Source organism: Larus michahellis, chromosome 1 (genome assembly GCF_964199755.1).
Source record: "Larus michahellis chromosome 1, bLarMic1.1, whole genome shotgun sequence".
Classification (NCBI taxonomy): Eukaryota; Metazoa; Chordata; class Aves; order Charadriiformes; family Laridae; genus Larus; species Larus michahellis.
This window is the reverse complement of record NC_133896.1, coordinates 155,603,561-155,621,026: the sequence shown is the minus strand read 5'-3', so window position 1 is coordinate 155,621,026 and position 17,466 is coordinate 155,603,561. Positions and strand designations below refer to the sequence as shown.

Below are 17,466 nucleotides of genomic sequence, written 5' to 3'. Positions count from 1 at the left end.
TGCGTGAATGACAGTCTTTCAGTAATTAGGAAGTCATAAATACTTTTTGCCAAATTTCACTGGCTACAGAGAAAAAACGCTTGATGTTATAGGACTCCTTCTTCATAAATTAAGCTAATGTCAACTCTGAATTGCTCTTACAAAGACAGAAAAAACCTCTCTGTCTTCCATCACGTAATATCTTTCATCAAAACCACAAACCTGCTTAACCATTTGCCTACTAAACAGACAAAAGTTTTCCCCTGTTAATATTCCGCCAATTAGGGATTCATGCAGGAACAGTTGTCTGAGTAATGCACATGTCACATAGAACATTTTACAATCCTGTCACGGCCGTATCTGTAGCGAGTGTGTATCCACCGCACACCTAAGCAGGTTCAGGAAAGAGTTTGCCTTCACCTATATCTAAGGGCCAAGACTAACAAATGAAGCATCAAATCTCCCTCCCAGAAAGAAAAAAAAAAACAACCCACAATCTTTTCTATAAAGTTGTTCAGACAAATGCTCCAATTCCTGTTCAAATAGTTTGTTTATTTTTAAGTTCGTGTAAGGTGACAAGGAACAGAAACTTGCTGTTTGGATGGGCTGGGCAGGCAGCAGTGGGGTAGGGTTAGCAACAGCCCTCACGCCTGGCTGCATCCATGTGCTCCAGGTCTTCCCCTCCCACATTGTAACACACCGAATCCCAGCTCATCACCACCGTTCCGCTAACAGCATATTAGAGCTCTTGGCTGCACGTTCCTTAGGTTTCTCTAATTTACCTATGAAGTACCCACTGCTTGTCACTGACAAAAGCAGGGGAAAGGACGCATAATAAATCATGCTCTGAGGGCACCTGAAAGGTGTCAGTCGAAGCACAGCAAGTCCATCCGTGTGTATCAATAAGGCTGTAGTGAGTGATACCCAGGTTTGCTGATCAAGTGAAGACAAATCAACAAGGACATTCGGCTTTTACGGCTCACTGATTACAGATCAATAAATTTATGAACTGGCGAACGCCAAAAGCAAATCACTACAGAGCTTCTTGAGTGCAAAACTCCCTGGGGAAAACAGACGCTGCACCAACAGAAGTCGTGCAGGCAGACGCCAGACCTACAAACCCCCAGGGAAGAGGCAAGGCTGGCACCCACCTTCCTGACTGTTTGGGTGCAGCTGAGGTGACCTAATGCCTCACTGATGTGGCCAGGCACAGTGCCCTTCCTCCTCCTCTGCTCTACCTCTTCTGTAACCCTCGGTCCTCTGCACCCATCTTAGTACAGAACCAAATCAATCTCCCAGCCCAGTGGAAAACTGTTTGCTTTGGGTGACTTTTCCAGATGAGTGCACTGGCTCAGCTGTGTCGTGTATCTGCAACCCAAAAGTGGGGTCGACGTGGCAAAAGGCCCAGCTGGAGGGCTGGGGTGCTCTCAGTGATAGCCCTCCACGCCAAAGTGCTGCAAAGCCCGGTGCCCTGCCTAGGAGCAGGTCAAGATAGTTCCTGAGCAGCAGGAGATCCTGAACAAGAAGTGCTCAGAGGTGATCCAGAAGAAAGGTGACATTGTGCAGAAGGGGGAACACCAAGTTCGGTATGTTGCTCCCACAGAGAAAGCTGCCAACCTGGACAATGTGACCAAGCAGACAGCTATATGATAGAGGGCAAGCAATGAGCATTCAGTGCAAGAAAGACCAAGTCCAGGAGAGGCTAATAAAGGTCTTACAGCCAACTAAACCACCAAATAAAATCCCAGAGTCCTGTTCAAAAAACCCCAAGGAGTGACCAGAAGCAGGTGACCACAAAAAAGTGTAAGACCAGGATAAGTCTGGGCACCGTCGCTTCCTCTTCATCCTCCCTGTTGAGTCCCTTTTGTTTATCACGTAGGACAAAGGCTGATTGTCTCCCCTCTCCAAACCCCTCACAAGCTAGTTTTCTTTCAGTTTTAAGCGGGACTGGTAGTGCTGAGCTCCCAGTGTACTCACAGTGATGGCAATGACACAACCCAGCAGAAATTAACACTGGGGGATGGGGGGGGAGAAGAGACAATGGGTGTTTGAAAGAGCTACAAAGACAAGAGGAGAGCAATGTGCCATCTGTGTCGGCTTGGAGTGCACTTGCTGGATATGACCTCTCAACGATATTAAATGGACGTGATATTTTTAGTTTACACATTTCCACTTTGTCAGAAAATCCCCCGCAGCCTTATGGAAGTTATTTTGCTGCGGTGCAATTTAAGAGCAATCCAGTGAGCCTTCCATGAGCCACAACACAGTAACACCTCCATTTGCCAGTCAGAATAATATTCTTAATGCCCTTGGTAAGTCCACAGTAAGTTCATAATGTATTCAAAGATATAGTTTGGAGGCAAAAATGTCCTATCCCAAGCTTCGCATGCACAAGTACCAGTCACTTTTACAGTACCACCATCTGGTTTTCCACATACGGGCATTACAACTTCCAGAAGCCCACTAAAACCCTAAGCCACTAAACTTTCTCATAGCTTTGGACCATCTGCTTTTTCATCTCAAAGGCTTCCCTCCCCACCTTCTACATTTTTTCCCTAGCTACGGATAAGAAGAAAAAAAATTCCTCCTGAGTAAGGACCGTGCATCTTCCAGCACATACAGGTTCATGGGTACAGTTACAACAGCCTAAAAATATTATCTTGGACAAACTGTGATTAAATTCCACATTTTCACAACTACACATAAGGGTAACATGACACGTGATGCTTCTGGGAACACACGCAAAGGCTCAGAACAGCATTCTAGTGGATTCACAGGGAATTTATCAGCAAAGACTTCTCTTATTCATTCCTTTAGCAACAATCTATCTTAAAGGATAGCATAAGAATGTGTAGACCCCATGGTGTCTAGAGAGAAACCAGATCTTTGTTTGTATACTTCCAAATATAATTTAGATCCCTGGTGATAAATAACTTATGGATTATCCCTTTTTATGCCCGAGTTCACTGCACTTTCCCACTGAGAAAATATTCTGTCAATCAACGTAGGTCCTGCTTCTTCTTTGTCGCGTGCCAGTTTTCTTCCACAGTGCCAAATCCAGAACTAACAACTTACAGCAGGCAGAACAGATGGGCACACAACTGCCCTGAGCGATGGAGATGCTGTGAACTATTTTTAACAGCTAAAAAAAAATAATAATTATGAGTGGTTTATAAGGAGGTTTTCTGGGCCTGCCTCATGCAAAAGGTGAAGCAGCCACCACGGCCTCTTCCAGCCGTACAATCTACGCCTGCAATTAAGATGGTACCTTCAGGGGCAGCTGGGTTTAACTTATATTTAAATATAACAGAAGAGCTGGTTATCAGTGCCCTGCTGAGCCCCCAGAAGTGCTGCACCTAAAAATACAGGATCTTGGGACTCCTGTTGCGTATGTCAGCCAAGGAGCCTCACCACCCGGAGTGAAGCACCCAGCACCACCACAGCCCCCATCCAGCCCAGTCTTCCTGGCTACAGCGGGGCTTGGGCTTCTCCGAGTGCCATGCTAAATCCCAGTAATCCCAGTAATCTGGCTGGAGGGAGCACAGACCCGGAGGAGACATGGGTAGCCAAAGCCTTGCTCAACTACAAGCCAGTTTTGCTCCAGCAGACATCAGCCTGGAAGCGGGTGGCCCAAATGTTGTCTCTGTGCATGTAGGTGTATAGGTAGGAATGTTTATGCATGGTATGAAATGCATTTTTATTTCCAGTACTTGTATTTTAACACTGTTTTAGCCTCCTGAAGCTGCAGCGATTTCCCCACATATAAACTGTGTGTAAATGTCAGATTTATATTCAGAGAACCTGAAAGTAAGAATCATTTGCTACCAGCACACAAACTGAACGGTTGGAAAGGTGAAAAAAAGAGAAAGAAAAAACATATCAAGTACCTTACTGAGCACCGAAAGCAAGCAAGCAATGGTATAAATGAAATGATAGCAAGAAAAGATCTCACGACTCTTTGGGAAGTACAATTTTCTGCGTACCGCATGAAGATATTGATATAAAAGACTGTCTGTGTAAATCAGACGAGAAAATGGTGCCTCTGTGTCTGGATAGTCAGTGCATTAAGGATTAGATGCAACTTGGTAAAATTCAAAAGCTTCTCCAAATGCATTCTGTTAAACTTCTCATCAGTATTGCACAGAGGTAATTAAAACTGGTGAGAGTTCTTATATATGCTTATTGGCTTCCAGCTTCCCAATACTTTTTTTGCTTTACATTGCTAGGCCATTTATTTCTCTTGTGCCAGAGATATATCAACTCCTTTAAAAAAGGGAAGGCTAAAAAAGGCAATACAATCCCCCAGACAGGTTGTTTAACACATGCTTTGCTTAATTGATTGGAAAAACCTAGGAATTTCTCAACTTAGACAATATATCTTCTCTAATGCCTCTAATGCTTATTATAAGGCAAGATAGAACAAGGGACAGGTGCCCTTGCAGAACACGCTGCCTTTAGGGCAGCACTGGAGGCAGAACCTGACTCTGCTGACCCCCAACCCGCCTCCCCCCTCGCCCCATCATCTGCTGCCCCTCCAGGTTGTGGGGTGCTGCCGAGTTGCACTGATCACCCAAGTGATCCCACTTGAAAACAGCCGTCTCAAAAAAACATCACAAAAATGGCAGCTGCAGAGGATGCAGCCATCCCTTTGCACACCAGCTCCCTCCTGGGGACGGCCACCCGGCCTGAGCAGGGGACCAGGATGCGAGGCTGGTGCTGACCGAGCAGACTGCATGGCACCTGGGCAGTTTCATGCCTGCTGAAAGCCCACCAGCCCATCTGTGCTGCTGCCAAAGGAGATGGTCCCCATCTTCCTGACAGACACCCTTTCCTTTTTCCAGCCTTGTCTCTTTTGTGCACGCGAGCGCCATCAGCCCTCTCAAAGATTTAGTTGGACTGAAACCATCATCCGTTTTCTCCTTTCGGTTTTGTTTTGTTGCACACATTTTCAACCGGATTATCATGACAGGGAGGTGTATTACAAGCGCCAGTACCTCACAGGGATGTGATAACCCAGTTATAGAATCACAGAATCATAGAATGTGTTGGGTTGGAAGGACCTTTAAAGGTCATCTAGTCCAACTAGATCAGGTTGCTCAGCGCCTCATCAAGCCTGGCCTTGAATGTCTCCAGGGATGGGGCCTCCACAACCTCTCTGGGCAGCCTGTTCCAGTGTCTCACCACTCTCCTTGTAAAGAACTTCCGAATGTCTAATCTAAACCTGCCCTGCTCTACTTTAAAACCACTGCCCCTCCTCCTATTGCTACTAGTTATGAAGTGCTCACTCTTATTCTAAGAATAAAGAGCACGAGCAAAAAAAGGCAAGGCGTTATTCACTACTGCAAACATGAAACTGTTTCCTCTAGCCACATCAGAATAGGAAAAGTATTTCCATCTGCAAATGTGTTAGCTAACTTGTTTTAACTAATGTGATTTTAAGCCTGACTTAACATTAAGCGTGGACAAGCCGCAGGCTTCCCCAGTGGTCTAGCCACAAACAACCTCCATGTTTTTGCATAAGCTTGCCTTCACTTGTATCCTATGTTCCTAGAGTTTTCCTAATTTGCATATGCAAATTTAACTTATGGATCAAGCAGACAGATCCAGTGTTCATGGTAGGAGGAAGTAAAGAGGGTTTGCTGCCGTGCAGGCATCCTCAGACCCAGTTTTGCCAGTGGGCTCAGGCTGCAGAGCTCGGCTGCTGCGGACGGCATCCCCCTGCAAAGCCTCAGCAGAGGCTAAATACAACACGTTTAGGTCAAGTGCCTTCTTCCAAATGGTGTAGACATCTAATATGGACCTAATCCTGTGCACCCATAGAAAGGTGTCTAGTGGGATGTCCCCAAATACTTTGCGGCTCCTACACCACACGTCTCACAGAGAGGAGTGGCGTAAGTAGATGGGGACTGTGACAGAAATTTTCAAACCTCTGGAACTAGACATGGGAAACTGGGGGAAATGTGTGACTCTGCCCTGTTCCTCACTCTTCTGGCGTGTCTTGTCTTTCTGTTTTGTCTCCCTCATGCAGCATCACCTCTAGACACAGCAAGACCTGAATTACAGTGAGCTGTGTTCATATCGCCCATGTTGAGCATTGCCTCTTAAATTTTTTCAGGAGCTCATGCCACCACAGCACTCTGTCAGGCTCCTCACTTAGAGGCAGATCTCACCTCAACCTCTCTTGCACACTTACCTCTTCTCTCCCACAAGAATTAAAGACCTCATCGCAAAATGTCAGCGTCTGAGCAAAGGCAAGATTTTATCCCATTTTTGACATACATAATTTTCCAAGGAAGGTAAAAATTGGTGAGTTTTTCCTTTACTGTTTGGCCCTTCAGAAGCTATTTTGGCTCTCCAGGGCATCCTGATGACCCTCTGACAGTTGGGCACACTTTGCTATCAGATTTTAGAGATGAGGTTTGAGCTCTGGGACTAAGCCTTGGCCCCCTTTGCTGTCCCAGCCCCTTTCAGTGCCACCTCAAGCTTTCTTGTCACGCTGACACCTGAGAATTGATACTCTGGGGTCAGATAGTGAGGTGTCCCCAAAGCCAAGGAAGCAGAGGACATCTGTTACAGGGCTGGGACCTCAGGTTGCTGCAGTTTTTATACTATTGCAGCAGGTAGCATCTCTCTGGTAGTGGGAAAAAAGGCAAGGAAGGCCAAAAATTAGGGTTCTGCACTCCTATGGAGGAGGGCTCTGCACAGGGAACTTGCATTGGGCAGTGTATCCCTGTGGAGGAGACCTCATCCCTGTTTCCCCAATGTCAGCAGGAAATCCACACCTAATTTCAGCAGATGCAAGACGCGGGTTCGTTGCCTCAGGCAGGCAGCAGACACAAAGGTCTGACACCAAAGAGTAAGGAGACATGCCTTTTAATCTCCAGAATTTAAACGGGTTTGTCTTCTTTGCAACAGACAGATGTTGCCTGACAAATCTAGTAATGAAACTTTCATAAATTCTAACATGTTCTTCTGTAAAGCACAGCTCTGAGAGGCTGCAGAGAAAGGCTAAATGAGCTCCAGTCCCCATTCACGCGGCACGAAAACATTCTCTGACTGTGAATAAAACATGTCTTTATCACCCTCCTCCTCCATTAAAATGAAAACCTATGACCTGCTACCCCAGCTGATGATAGCGTTACATTTCTGGGGGAAAAAGAGAAAGAGAGAGAAAGCCACCAAAATGAAACTTTGAAGACTACCAGCTGCATGTTCTTTAATTCCAATTACGAGGACAGCATTTGTATGCCTGTCTTGCAGAGATGCGATATGGATCCCAAAGACTGTTTAATACAGCTATTAACAGTTTATTTCAGCCACCCTCACAGAAGACTCAATTTTGCACTCAGTACCAAGGTGTGAGACGCAAAAGGCTGTTCTTTGCGTCTGCGTTCGACAGGTCTCGTCAGTCCATAGGAGGACCGAGAAAGCATGCCAGGTCCAGAGGGCTTTGCTCCACGGGTCTGCTTTCCATGCCCTGCCATCCCTCCCGCCCCCAACCCCGAGCTTCACCACCAGCGGCGAGGAGTTACTTCTCTGCCCGTCTTTTATCTCGCTGCAATTACGGGATGAGTGAAATCCGACCGCGTTTCGATGCCACCTGTTGTAAAGCCCAAGAACAATATGCATTGAGACTCGCAGCTGTTTCCTATATTGTGCTCATTTTTAATATTGTGAAGCCAGAATTCCCAGAGTATTAAACCAGCCTGAATTTAAAGCAAAAAAACAAAGCCACGGCTGCAATGCAATTTAACAGAAACCACAGAAGCACATGCTTTGTGCTGAGGTTTACTCCTCGCTACACACAAATGATCTGGCGGACACGTACAAAGGGACCCATTCAAAGAGTCCCCCAGAGCAAGCAGGATTACACTCATGAAGAACATGCTGGATTTGGCACCAACCCTCTTCTCGTGTAATCATTTTAGCAAAGAGAAAAGGCACTCCAATTACTTTAATGTTGTCTTGGACTTTTCTGTAGATTCTATTTCTTTAACACTATTAGGTATTAAATCTGCCCTCCAACCATAACCTGAAGTTGCCACATAATTCAGTATTTCACCTACCCTATGAACAGACAATCCTTCTTCTTTCTGTATGCAAGTACACATGTACAAACAAAACAAGCGCGTATTATGTTAACAGTGCCTCTTCTCCCCCCTCCTGAAAATATTCTTCATTGTTTATAAATTTTGGATGTCTGTACTTCTCCTAATCATTTTCTTCAAATTCTTCGCAAGAAACTTGAAGCCTATCAGCAAAACGAATTGTGAGAAGGATCCCCAATGAAAAACCGACAGCAGCAAGGGCGTCCCGCGTTGCTCTTGCCATCCCTTGGAGCCCCTTTCACGCTTGCTGTGACATTGAACACGGTGCCATCCGTCTGAACTGGAGCACAAAGATGGGTTCAAAGGTTAGGTCATCCCATTTAGCGCCCACACAAAGGCTCCAACATAAAACCCTACCCCTGATTATTTACAGCATAAATCAAGGCACTGTCCAGAAAGACCGAAGCATCCCAAGCCTGCCTCAACTGGCCTTATCAATAGCTTGTTGTCTTGCCTTATGCCAGGCCTATCTTCGCTGCAATAATCATGCAAATCGACAGCAAGTCATGCATATATATTTGTAATTTATGTGCTCAGGGTTAACCCAGCACCTTTGGTGAAACCGTGGAAGAACTCTAGCAAATCAGAAGCAAATCCAAGGACATCCATAGTGAAACACTGCAGAAAATGCTGTAAAGAAATACTCTCAGAAGCAGATTTTTAAAATACTCAGTTATCAGTAAGTGGATTACGTTTTATGTCATGCGTCCCATCATTTAAACTATTTATATCAGCCATTTTTGTAATTTAAGTCTTTTTTACAAGGAGTTAAGATATCCTACTCTTCATTTTAACAGCAACTCTATGTTTTTATGAAGAAAGATACGCATTTGTCATTTTTATTAGTGTCTGTCACAGACTCTATTCAGGTTTGAGAATATCTAAGAGCGAAGAATCTAGTGTTGTTAAAGGGCTGCCTGGACAGCATGACACAATGCTCAAGCTGGACGTAGTTTTGAACTGTAAGCCATTTATTGGAATAAAATGAAGACTCAGCATCACATAAATATTTCATGAATTTGTATCAAATTTGCTGAATTGTTAGCTTCTGACAAAAGAAATCAGTGAAAAATGGAAAGGCTTCATTTCGACATTTTGAAAATGAAAGGTTTTGATTTTCTCATTTGAAGTTACTTCTGTATACAAATTTCCCTCATTTCTTAGAATATTTGAATTGGTTTGAAACCAAAATAAAACCTTTCATTGCATGTCAAACAAAATGTTTCACTCAATCCAAAGCATTTTGGAGGCTGTGGGGTGCAGTGGTTATTAGCCCTCAATTCACTGAAAATTTCATCTAATTCACTCTCAGTCTTACATGAAACCATCCTTTTTTTCCCTCAGAGACACTGTGAAACAAAAAACCCTGTTGTTCTCCATCCTCTGCTCAGTGGGTATTTTTCACATCCAGTGTCTGATATTCTATGAAATGGTTTTAATAGAGGGAAGGTCTACTCAGGACTTTAAATACTTTTTACTGATAAGTAAAAAAAAAAAGTGTAAAAGCAACAGAAATACCCAGAAGTTGGTTAGTTATGCTTTCTTCCAATTTATAACAGATTTTTTAGAAACCCCTACCCTAAGGTCTAGAATTCAGCCTTTAGGTGATATTTCAAGAGTGACAATGGGAGTCAACGAGCCCTTAAAATCACACAACTTCACAGTTGTAACAGCTGTGGCGGCGTCACACAAGGTGACCTTTCAGCATCATTCAGACTCTGAAGACCAGATGCATCTCATCCACCCCTAGAAAGTAGGCATCTGGCTTTTACGGCAACGTAAGGGCTGCCTCTCTAGGTAATGGAGAGAATCATGCAGTTCAACAAGGTAACTAGTCCTTGGACTAATTGGAGAGATGTCTCAAACAAGGAGGAAGAACGGACCTTTGGAGATATCTATCACTAGCGAGTGACTATAGGGAGTGTTTGCCCATGGTATCTCAGGGTAGATGCCAAAATTTTTAAATCTGTCTGACCCTGGCAGCCAGCACAGACACTGCATCTGCCGCGTACTCTGCCAGTTCTGTGCACCGTCCCCAAGTCCTCCTGGAGAGGCAGTTCCCATTTCACGGGCAAGTGAGCACCACCATGGAAATGCTGATCTCTTGCAGGATCAAACCACGAGCTGCGAGATCCTGGATCATAGGGACCTTTTCCTCCTGTCCCTGGCTCCATTATAAGCACCAGAAGCACCCAGACAAGGAAAACTGCATTTATTTCTGTGTATCTGAGTCCAGCTGCCTCGGTCCCAGTAGTGGTTCCCTCCTGAAGCTCAGCGCAAGGAGCAGTTATCAAGCTGGCTGTGCTTCACCTCCGGTTTCCACCTGAGGAACAGGTATTTACACTGCTTTTGCTCATTTTTCTTCGTTACCTTTTGCAGAGTGTTTAAAAGCCACGCAGTGATCTCTGCCAGTCCTTAAATGACACTTCACCTGCTCCGCACCGTCCATGTTCCCAACACGTGTCTGCTGACCAGCCATCTTTCTTCCTCACCCCAAACCTGAGCAAGAAACCTCCATGAACTTCCTCAACCACCGGTGCCTTCACAGAGGAGCAGAGCAGGAGCAACAGCAGAGACGGTACTTGTCCTTGCCCACAGCCACATGTTCTCTCAAGGGTGCCGGCCACCGCTGCTGCCCGCGTGGGTGAGCCTGCCTGCCTGCAGCCCTGCCTCCAGCCCTGCCTGCTGCCGTGCCTGCATGCATCAAAATGCAGCAAAACCTCTTTTATCCCCCCCATCAGCCCTCACAGGTACCCTCGTGCCCATGCCATGGCAGCCCACCTCAGTGTTTGCTGATGGTTAGCATCTCTGCCAGCCCTTCATCAAGCTAGGGGAGAAGAGATGCCACCAGGCCACCCAGGACGAGGCAAGGAGGTGCCATATTCCCAGATACTGGCATTTTCTCCATTATACAAGAGGAAAATTGCAGAAATTCCTATTAACCTGTGCGATATTCTGTATTTTACACAATTTGCCACATAGTCCCTCATCTTCAAAACTTTTAGCATGTGCCTATCTTCATGTCCTGAATAATGCTGATGTTCACGATGTACTATTAAAAGACATTTTGCCTTAATTAGGCACCATGCCTGGAGGTATTTAAAAGACAGGTAGACATAGGGCTTAGAGATATGGTTTAGTGATGGTTTTTGTCAGAGTTAGGTTGATGGGTGGACTGGATGATCGGAAAGGTCCCTTCCAACCTAGGCGATTCTGTGATTCTATGATTCTAAGATTATCACCCCAAGGACAGTTTTGTTAATAAGTTATGATTGTTGCTGGGTTTTTTTTCCCCCTGTTGGTTTCTCTTTAGAGGTTCCTGTGATTTAAACATTGGGGTAAGGCAGAATAGTATCACTCAGCTCAACTGCACTACACGTTATTCAAAAAAATACATATATTACCTAGTACTTTCTCACTGAGAGTGCGTCTGGGCACATTTCCATTTACTAAAAGAAGAATAGAGAAAATGGTTATTCTAGAGACAAAGAAAAGTAACAAACCTGTTCTTCTGTAAATATAAATCTTCATAATACATCACTTAGAGAGGTATTCTAGTTTGTGGAAAACTCAAATTAAAAGGACATTACTATATAATAAAATGTATTTTACTCTTTTTCTCTATTTTCAGTACTATTACTGTGGATTATTTGTGTCTAATTGTTATTTCTTCTTCTGTGTTGTTACTTTAATACAGAGCAGAATCAAAATTCTGCACTAGTATTGCCTCGGATCAGGTGCTCTGCAATGAAATTGTGTTGTCACCCAGCCACTACAATGACTTCTCGGTAAGATGAAGCAAAAAAATAACTGAAATGTAGGCATAGCGAAAGAGCTCATCTAAGTGCTATGTTCTAGCAGTAAACATGTATCCTGTGCCATGTAACCATGACACATTCTAAAAGTTTTTAATGATGTTTGAATTTCCTTTTAGGAAAGTACACTAAAATGTAGGGGGTTGTTTTATTAAGCAGATGTATAATTTGCTCAGAAAATTCAAATCATTCTGTGTTCTGCATTTTACATACACTGTGGGTAGCGTGTCAAAGAGGATGAGCTGCAGAACTCAGAATGATGTCTTTCAGGACTAATTGGCAGGTATGAGAATTTTGATGATTATTACAGAAGCTATTCTCCTTACTCATGCGTCTAAGGAAGAATCAGATCTAAAATGTTAGTTCCTAATTTAGTCTGAATCCCTATTCTGTCTCTGCCGGTGATATGGGTGATTTACCAGTTTTAAAATACACTTGCCAGATAATTAATGCACTGGAAGAGCTTTAGTGCCTTTCTCAAGCTCAGTTAATTTTCCACATGTTCGTACTCCAGCCATAAAATCACCTTTTAGTGGAGTTCACAATATAATATGAAAGAAAGACAGAAAGAAAGAAAAAACACCCCAAAAGATTTATAATTCGTGTCTAACTGTAATTGCATGGGCATGAAATTAGCAGGAGCACAAGCAGAGCCATTGTGACTTGTCAATCGTCAGGTAATGCTTGTCGTATTTCAGATCACAGATATTAGCTCAATGTCCATTTTCTCCGCAGGTGTGGTACATTTGCACTGGTAGATGGTGCAAAGGAATGGCACGTGCCTGGCCGTGTCTCCTAAGAGTCACCCACAGCTGCTACACTGACATTTCACGACTGCCCTCATTACTATCACCGCGTGAAGCGCAAATGAGAGAGCTCCACGTGAAACTCTATCAATTTCTGAGACCTTGAGACTCGTCAAGACAATACCCACTTTGAACAGAAAAAAATTGATTTGAAAATACATAAGGAGAAATCGCGGATGGAGGGGAATTACTGAAATAACACGTCAATATGTGAAATACTCTTCCAGCCCACCCATTTGTACAATTTGAGAGTTACTCATTCACTGATAAGATACACTCGATTGCGAAGACGTAAAAGACGGCAATTCTTTTGATAATTACTTTAGCAATACACATGTAAATGGCATTACAATTGAGTCTTGCTCAGAAAATCTTTCTGTGTATTGGCAGAACATGGATTTATATGAGAAATGTCTACAAAGAGAAGAATGCAAAATAGCAACAAAGGAAGCCAAGTTAAGAAAAAAAACCCCAACAGTTCCAGCTAGATGTATTTATAATGTGGGGTTTTAGGTTAATGAGAACAACCTGAACTAAGTACTTTACTTTAAATGTAATAAACACTAATTATGGATAAAGACTCATATAAGTTAATTTCTAGAAGCTGTCACGGAACGGCAGAGCTTCAAAACGTGATGTAATGCCTCTGAACCAGAATACACTTTAAAAAAATCAAATTGCAAGACTTTAAAACAAATCTTGCCATGATGGTGTCTTGACTTGGGAGTTCAAGAATCAACTTGAGTTCAAAAGGGCGGGTTTTGCAACAGCACAAGCCTCAAGAGGCAGTAGTGCAGCTAACAACATTCTTCTGAAAGAAGGCCCTGCTGGGCACAGACCGGTTCAGAAGAGAAAGCCACAAGGTCTTTTTTGGTGGCTGCAAAACCATATCAGAGAGAAGGAGGAGCTGGGGTGCCATTGCTGGCCCTGCATGATTTGCTGCAGGCTACGAAGAGACCCAGCTAATGACCAATTTTCTTCTCACAAAATAATTCTTCTAACAGGGAAGCCCCGGGAGGGACATAAACTATAAATATTCCTAGCTGTTAAATTACCTCAGCCGTTAACAGGTTTTTATTTTTATCCTGACATTATTTAATACAAAACACAACAAATGCTGCTGAGGTTTTTGTGCCACCTTCATGATCAGAAGAGGTAATTTCCTTCTGTGCTATGATATCAGTAGCTCTGTGGTGAAGTACAGATGATTAGCAGAAAGTTGGAGGGATACACCACTGAAAAGGGATTATTGCCAGTAGATTTCATCTCTGTTACCACTGTTTCAGCTCTCTAAGTGTTATCAACACAAGAGCATTGGTACAGAGCAGGCTTCTGGGAGGATTATCAAATATATTCTATTCAGTGTTGAAATGGGTCTTCCTATGAAAACCAAATGGGAGCAAAAGAAGACGAAAGCTGAGCGCTTCTGAAAATGCCATCTCAAAGTTTTATCCCATCTTAATCTTCACATAACATCTCAGTATAATCTGGTCCCATAACTATACTCATGTGGCCATGCGGACCTCCCCCATACCCAGAGTCAAGTCCACTTCCAGCTCCACCTGCCTGACTCAACCCAGGTAAGGCTGTCAAAGGCTGTGCGTCTCAAGTCTGGTCCTCACAGCGTGCCCACTTCCCACTGCTTTTGCAATGCAAAAGGACCTTCAAGCAGATACAAACAGGATAAGTGTAAGAAGTAAGGATGGAGTCTGTAAGTTGATACTTCCCTGAATCTCTTGCAGTCTAGTAACTATGACCTCCTAGATCTTCTAGAATATAATGTCCTAGAACCCCACCTATATGAAGATGAGTCCTCTTCTCACTGCCTTCATTTACATAGTTTCTTTGTATTAGGAGGCATTCCTAATGCCTCCTAATGAATAGGCCAGCTTAGCAAGTCATACAAATTACTCTGTAAATCTGCTCTGCCCTAATAGATGCATAATGTCCTCTTTTGTCACCACTGAGCTGGAAAGCACTTTACCTTCATCACCTGATTCATACACGTAACCTTGCTTTTTTCCAGAAAAAATACAGAACAGAAATGTGTATTGATGATTTCTCTTTTTTGCATCATTAACAATTTTGCCATCTCCATCAAGTAATGCCTTATACTGTTGCTAGGATATCTTTTCTTCCTAACATACTTAAATAATCTTTACTGTCCCCAGCTCTGCTAACCATTGATTTTTCCCTGATGTCTTTAGCTTCCCTCATCAATTTTCTACACTTCGTAACTTTTTACTTATATTGATCACCATCTCCTATTCTTTTTCTCACTTTGTTATAATATTGCTTCTTCATTTCTAATTACTGCCTTCCTCATAACCCTGGAACAGGATTGCGCCGATAGTGTCCCACTCCATAACAGAATCTATATCTGCTCATCCAATATAATCCCCTTTAAAAACTTTTCTTTGCATTTTTATAGCAAAAGGTTTTCTCGCAGTTAATTTTACTAGTAGTTTTCCTTAGTTTTGTGTATTGACTCCTCTGAGGAACAAAGCATACATATTACTTGTTCTTTCATGCCACACATCTGTACGCCCACATTGAAGGCTGTATCAGAGGTTCCTCACCAGCCACTAGGGTAGAACATCTTTATCCATTATAAGAAGATTTTAGAAGGCAGTTACTTCCTGAGGTATGATATTCTCATCCATCTTTGATTCAAACTTTAATAACATGTTAGTGTTGTCTTCATGAGGCAGCATGTCTCCCGCTGTGATGCCCTACATCACTGCCAGTCTTCCTTCCACCCATTACAGACAGAAATGCAAGCAGCACCTAACAGATTTTTCTCTCTGCTTTAACGTGGCGAGCGAGCTGAGGATTACCACCACCACACGCTTTACCAAGACTCTGCTGACTAATATTGATCCACATGCTTTCAAGATCCCAAAGTTTTGAGCTATCCATATTCATACAACATAAAGCAGCGGCTTTATGCAGACTGTGTAGACTCTCCCCACCCCCTTCCCACCCTTCTTGCCCTCTCTGTCTTTCATAAGCTGAATAAAAATCGATGATCTTAGTATTTCAGTGTTAGAAACCAACCTATTAGTTTTCAGAAATGGCATTTATACCATAATTGCATCTTTTCATCAGGGATAATGTTGCGTTTCTATTGCTTGCCTGAACTATTAACACAGTTTCCAAGCTCTAAGATTATTGCTTTATATGACATTCTATACTACATTGACCCAGTTTCTTTGCAAAAAATCTCAGTTTGAACTCTTTACACAGAATCACAGAATCACCGAATGGTTCAGGTTGGAAGGGACCTTAAAGATGATCTAGTTCCAACCCCCTGCCATGGGCAGGGACACCTCCCACTAGACCAGGCTGCTTAAAGCCCCATCCAGCCTGGCCTTGAACACTTCCAGGGATGGGGCATCCACAGCTTCTCTGGGCAACCTGTTCCAGTGCCTCACCACCCTCACAGGAAAGAATTTCTTCCTGATATCCAATCTAAATCTACCCTCTTTCAGTTTGAGGTGGTTACCCCTTTTCCTATCATTACACTCCCTGATAAAGAGTCCCTCCGCGTCCTTCCTGTAGGCCCCCTTTAGGTACTGGAAGGTTGCTATAAGGTCTCCTCGGAGCCTTCTCTTCTCCAGGCCGAACAGCCCAATTCTCTCAGCCTGTCCTCACAGGAGAGGTGCTCCAGCCCTCTCATCATCTTTGTGGCCCTCTGCTGGACCTGTTCCAACAGGTCCATGTCCTTCTTGTGTTGAGGACTCCAGAGCTGGACGCAGTACTCCAGGTGGGGTCTCAGCAGAGCAGAGTAGAGGGGCAGAATCACCTTCCTCGACCTGCTGGCCATGCTTCTTTATTGCTCCTTCTTTTGTTTTTAATTTTATATCTCCCTTGATGCATTATCTAGTTTCCAAGAGGGAAAACTAGCTCCTCTTTCTCCCACTTTGTACGTACAGGACTCTGTGATCTGTGTGGGAAGTGACCTGTCATTTTCCACAGAACATAAACTTCCAGTTTCACCTCAGAAACGCAGCCAACTATTCAAACCCTGTGTCACCTACCTGCTGTGTTTTTTCACTCATCCGTGTTGAAATGATACCTAAGAAAATCATGCTGGCTTTTCTCCACATCCTTGCCTGAAGTCGTCTATAATCTGCATAATTCTACATTTGCCTAAATAATTTCCTCTATTGTTGATAACCACTGGTGGAAACTTGTCAGCTTTACTGCTTCATTTCATGTTTTTATGATAGGGATACAGCTGACAGATTTCTTGCTGAATTCTACATTCATTCGCCTAAACATAGCATTGCTGGTGATAGTCGAATTTTAGGATGACTGAAGAACCTTGTAGCAGCAGACTGAATCTTCACTCCACAAGCTGTAACCCTTCAAGTATCTCTCCAGTGGCTATCTCTTCTGCTCTGCAAGGGGAAGTTTCTCCAATATTTTTTTCAATGGGTAACTGAAAAAGGGTTGGTATTTCTAGCTAGTTTGCATGCCTTATGGTTTGCTCCCATCATATGATCACATTTCTTTAACTTCTAACTTTTCCTTTTCACACATTCCTCCCCTTAGGATCTCAACAGCATCTGGTTGTCTAAGTCCGTTTCTCTCAAATGCTGCCCAGTGGCGGGATCCAAGCTTCTAAGACCATGTACATTCTCCTTCACGATGATGATTAGCTTGCATTCATGTACTTGGTATCTCATGTCTTATCAAGAGAAGTTAGTCCGAAGTAGCTCCAAACTCTGGGTCTGACCAAAGAGTCACCGGCAC

General features: G+C 43.5%; 1 protein-coding gene across 2 annotated transcripts in view; it reads right to left on the bottom strand.

Moving 5' to 3' along the window:
• Positions 1–17,466, bottom strand: part of SH3RF3 (SH3 domain containing ring finger 3) — a 251,446-nt gene that overhangs the window by 132,759 nt on the left and 101,221 nt on the right. The window contains exon 1 of one of the 2 annotated variants that reach the window (XM_074560620.1): positions 16,749–16,843. The exons of the other annotated variant lie outside the window; for it this stretch is intronic. Coding sequence (XP_074416721.1) covers positions 16,749–16,817 — 69 coding nt within the window. The 5' untranslated portion in view covers positions 16,818–16,843. Of the gene's footprint in view, positions 1–16,748; positions 16,844–17,466 lie in introns of those variants that run through there. 2 annotated transcript variants of the gene reach the window in all.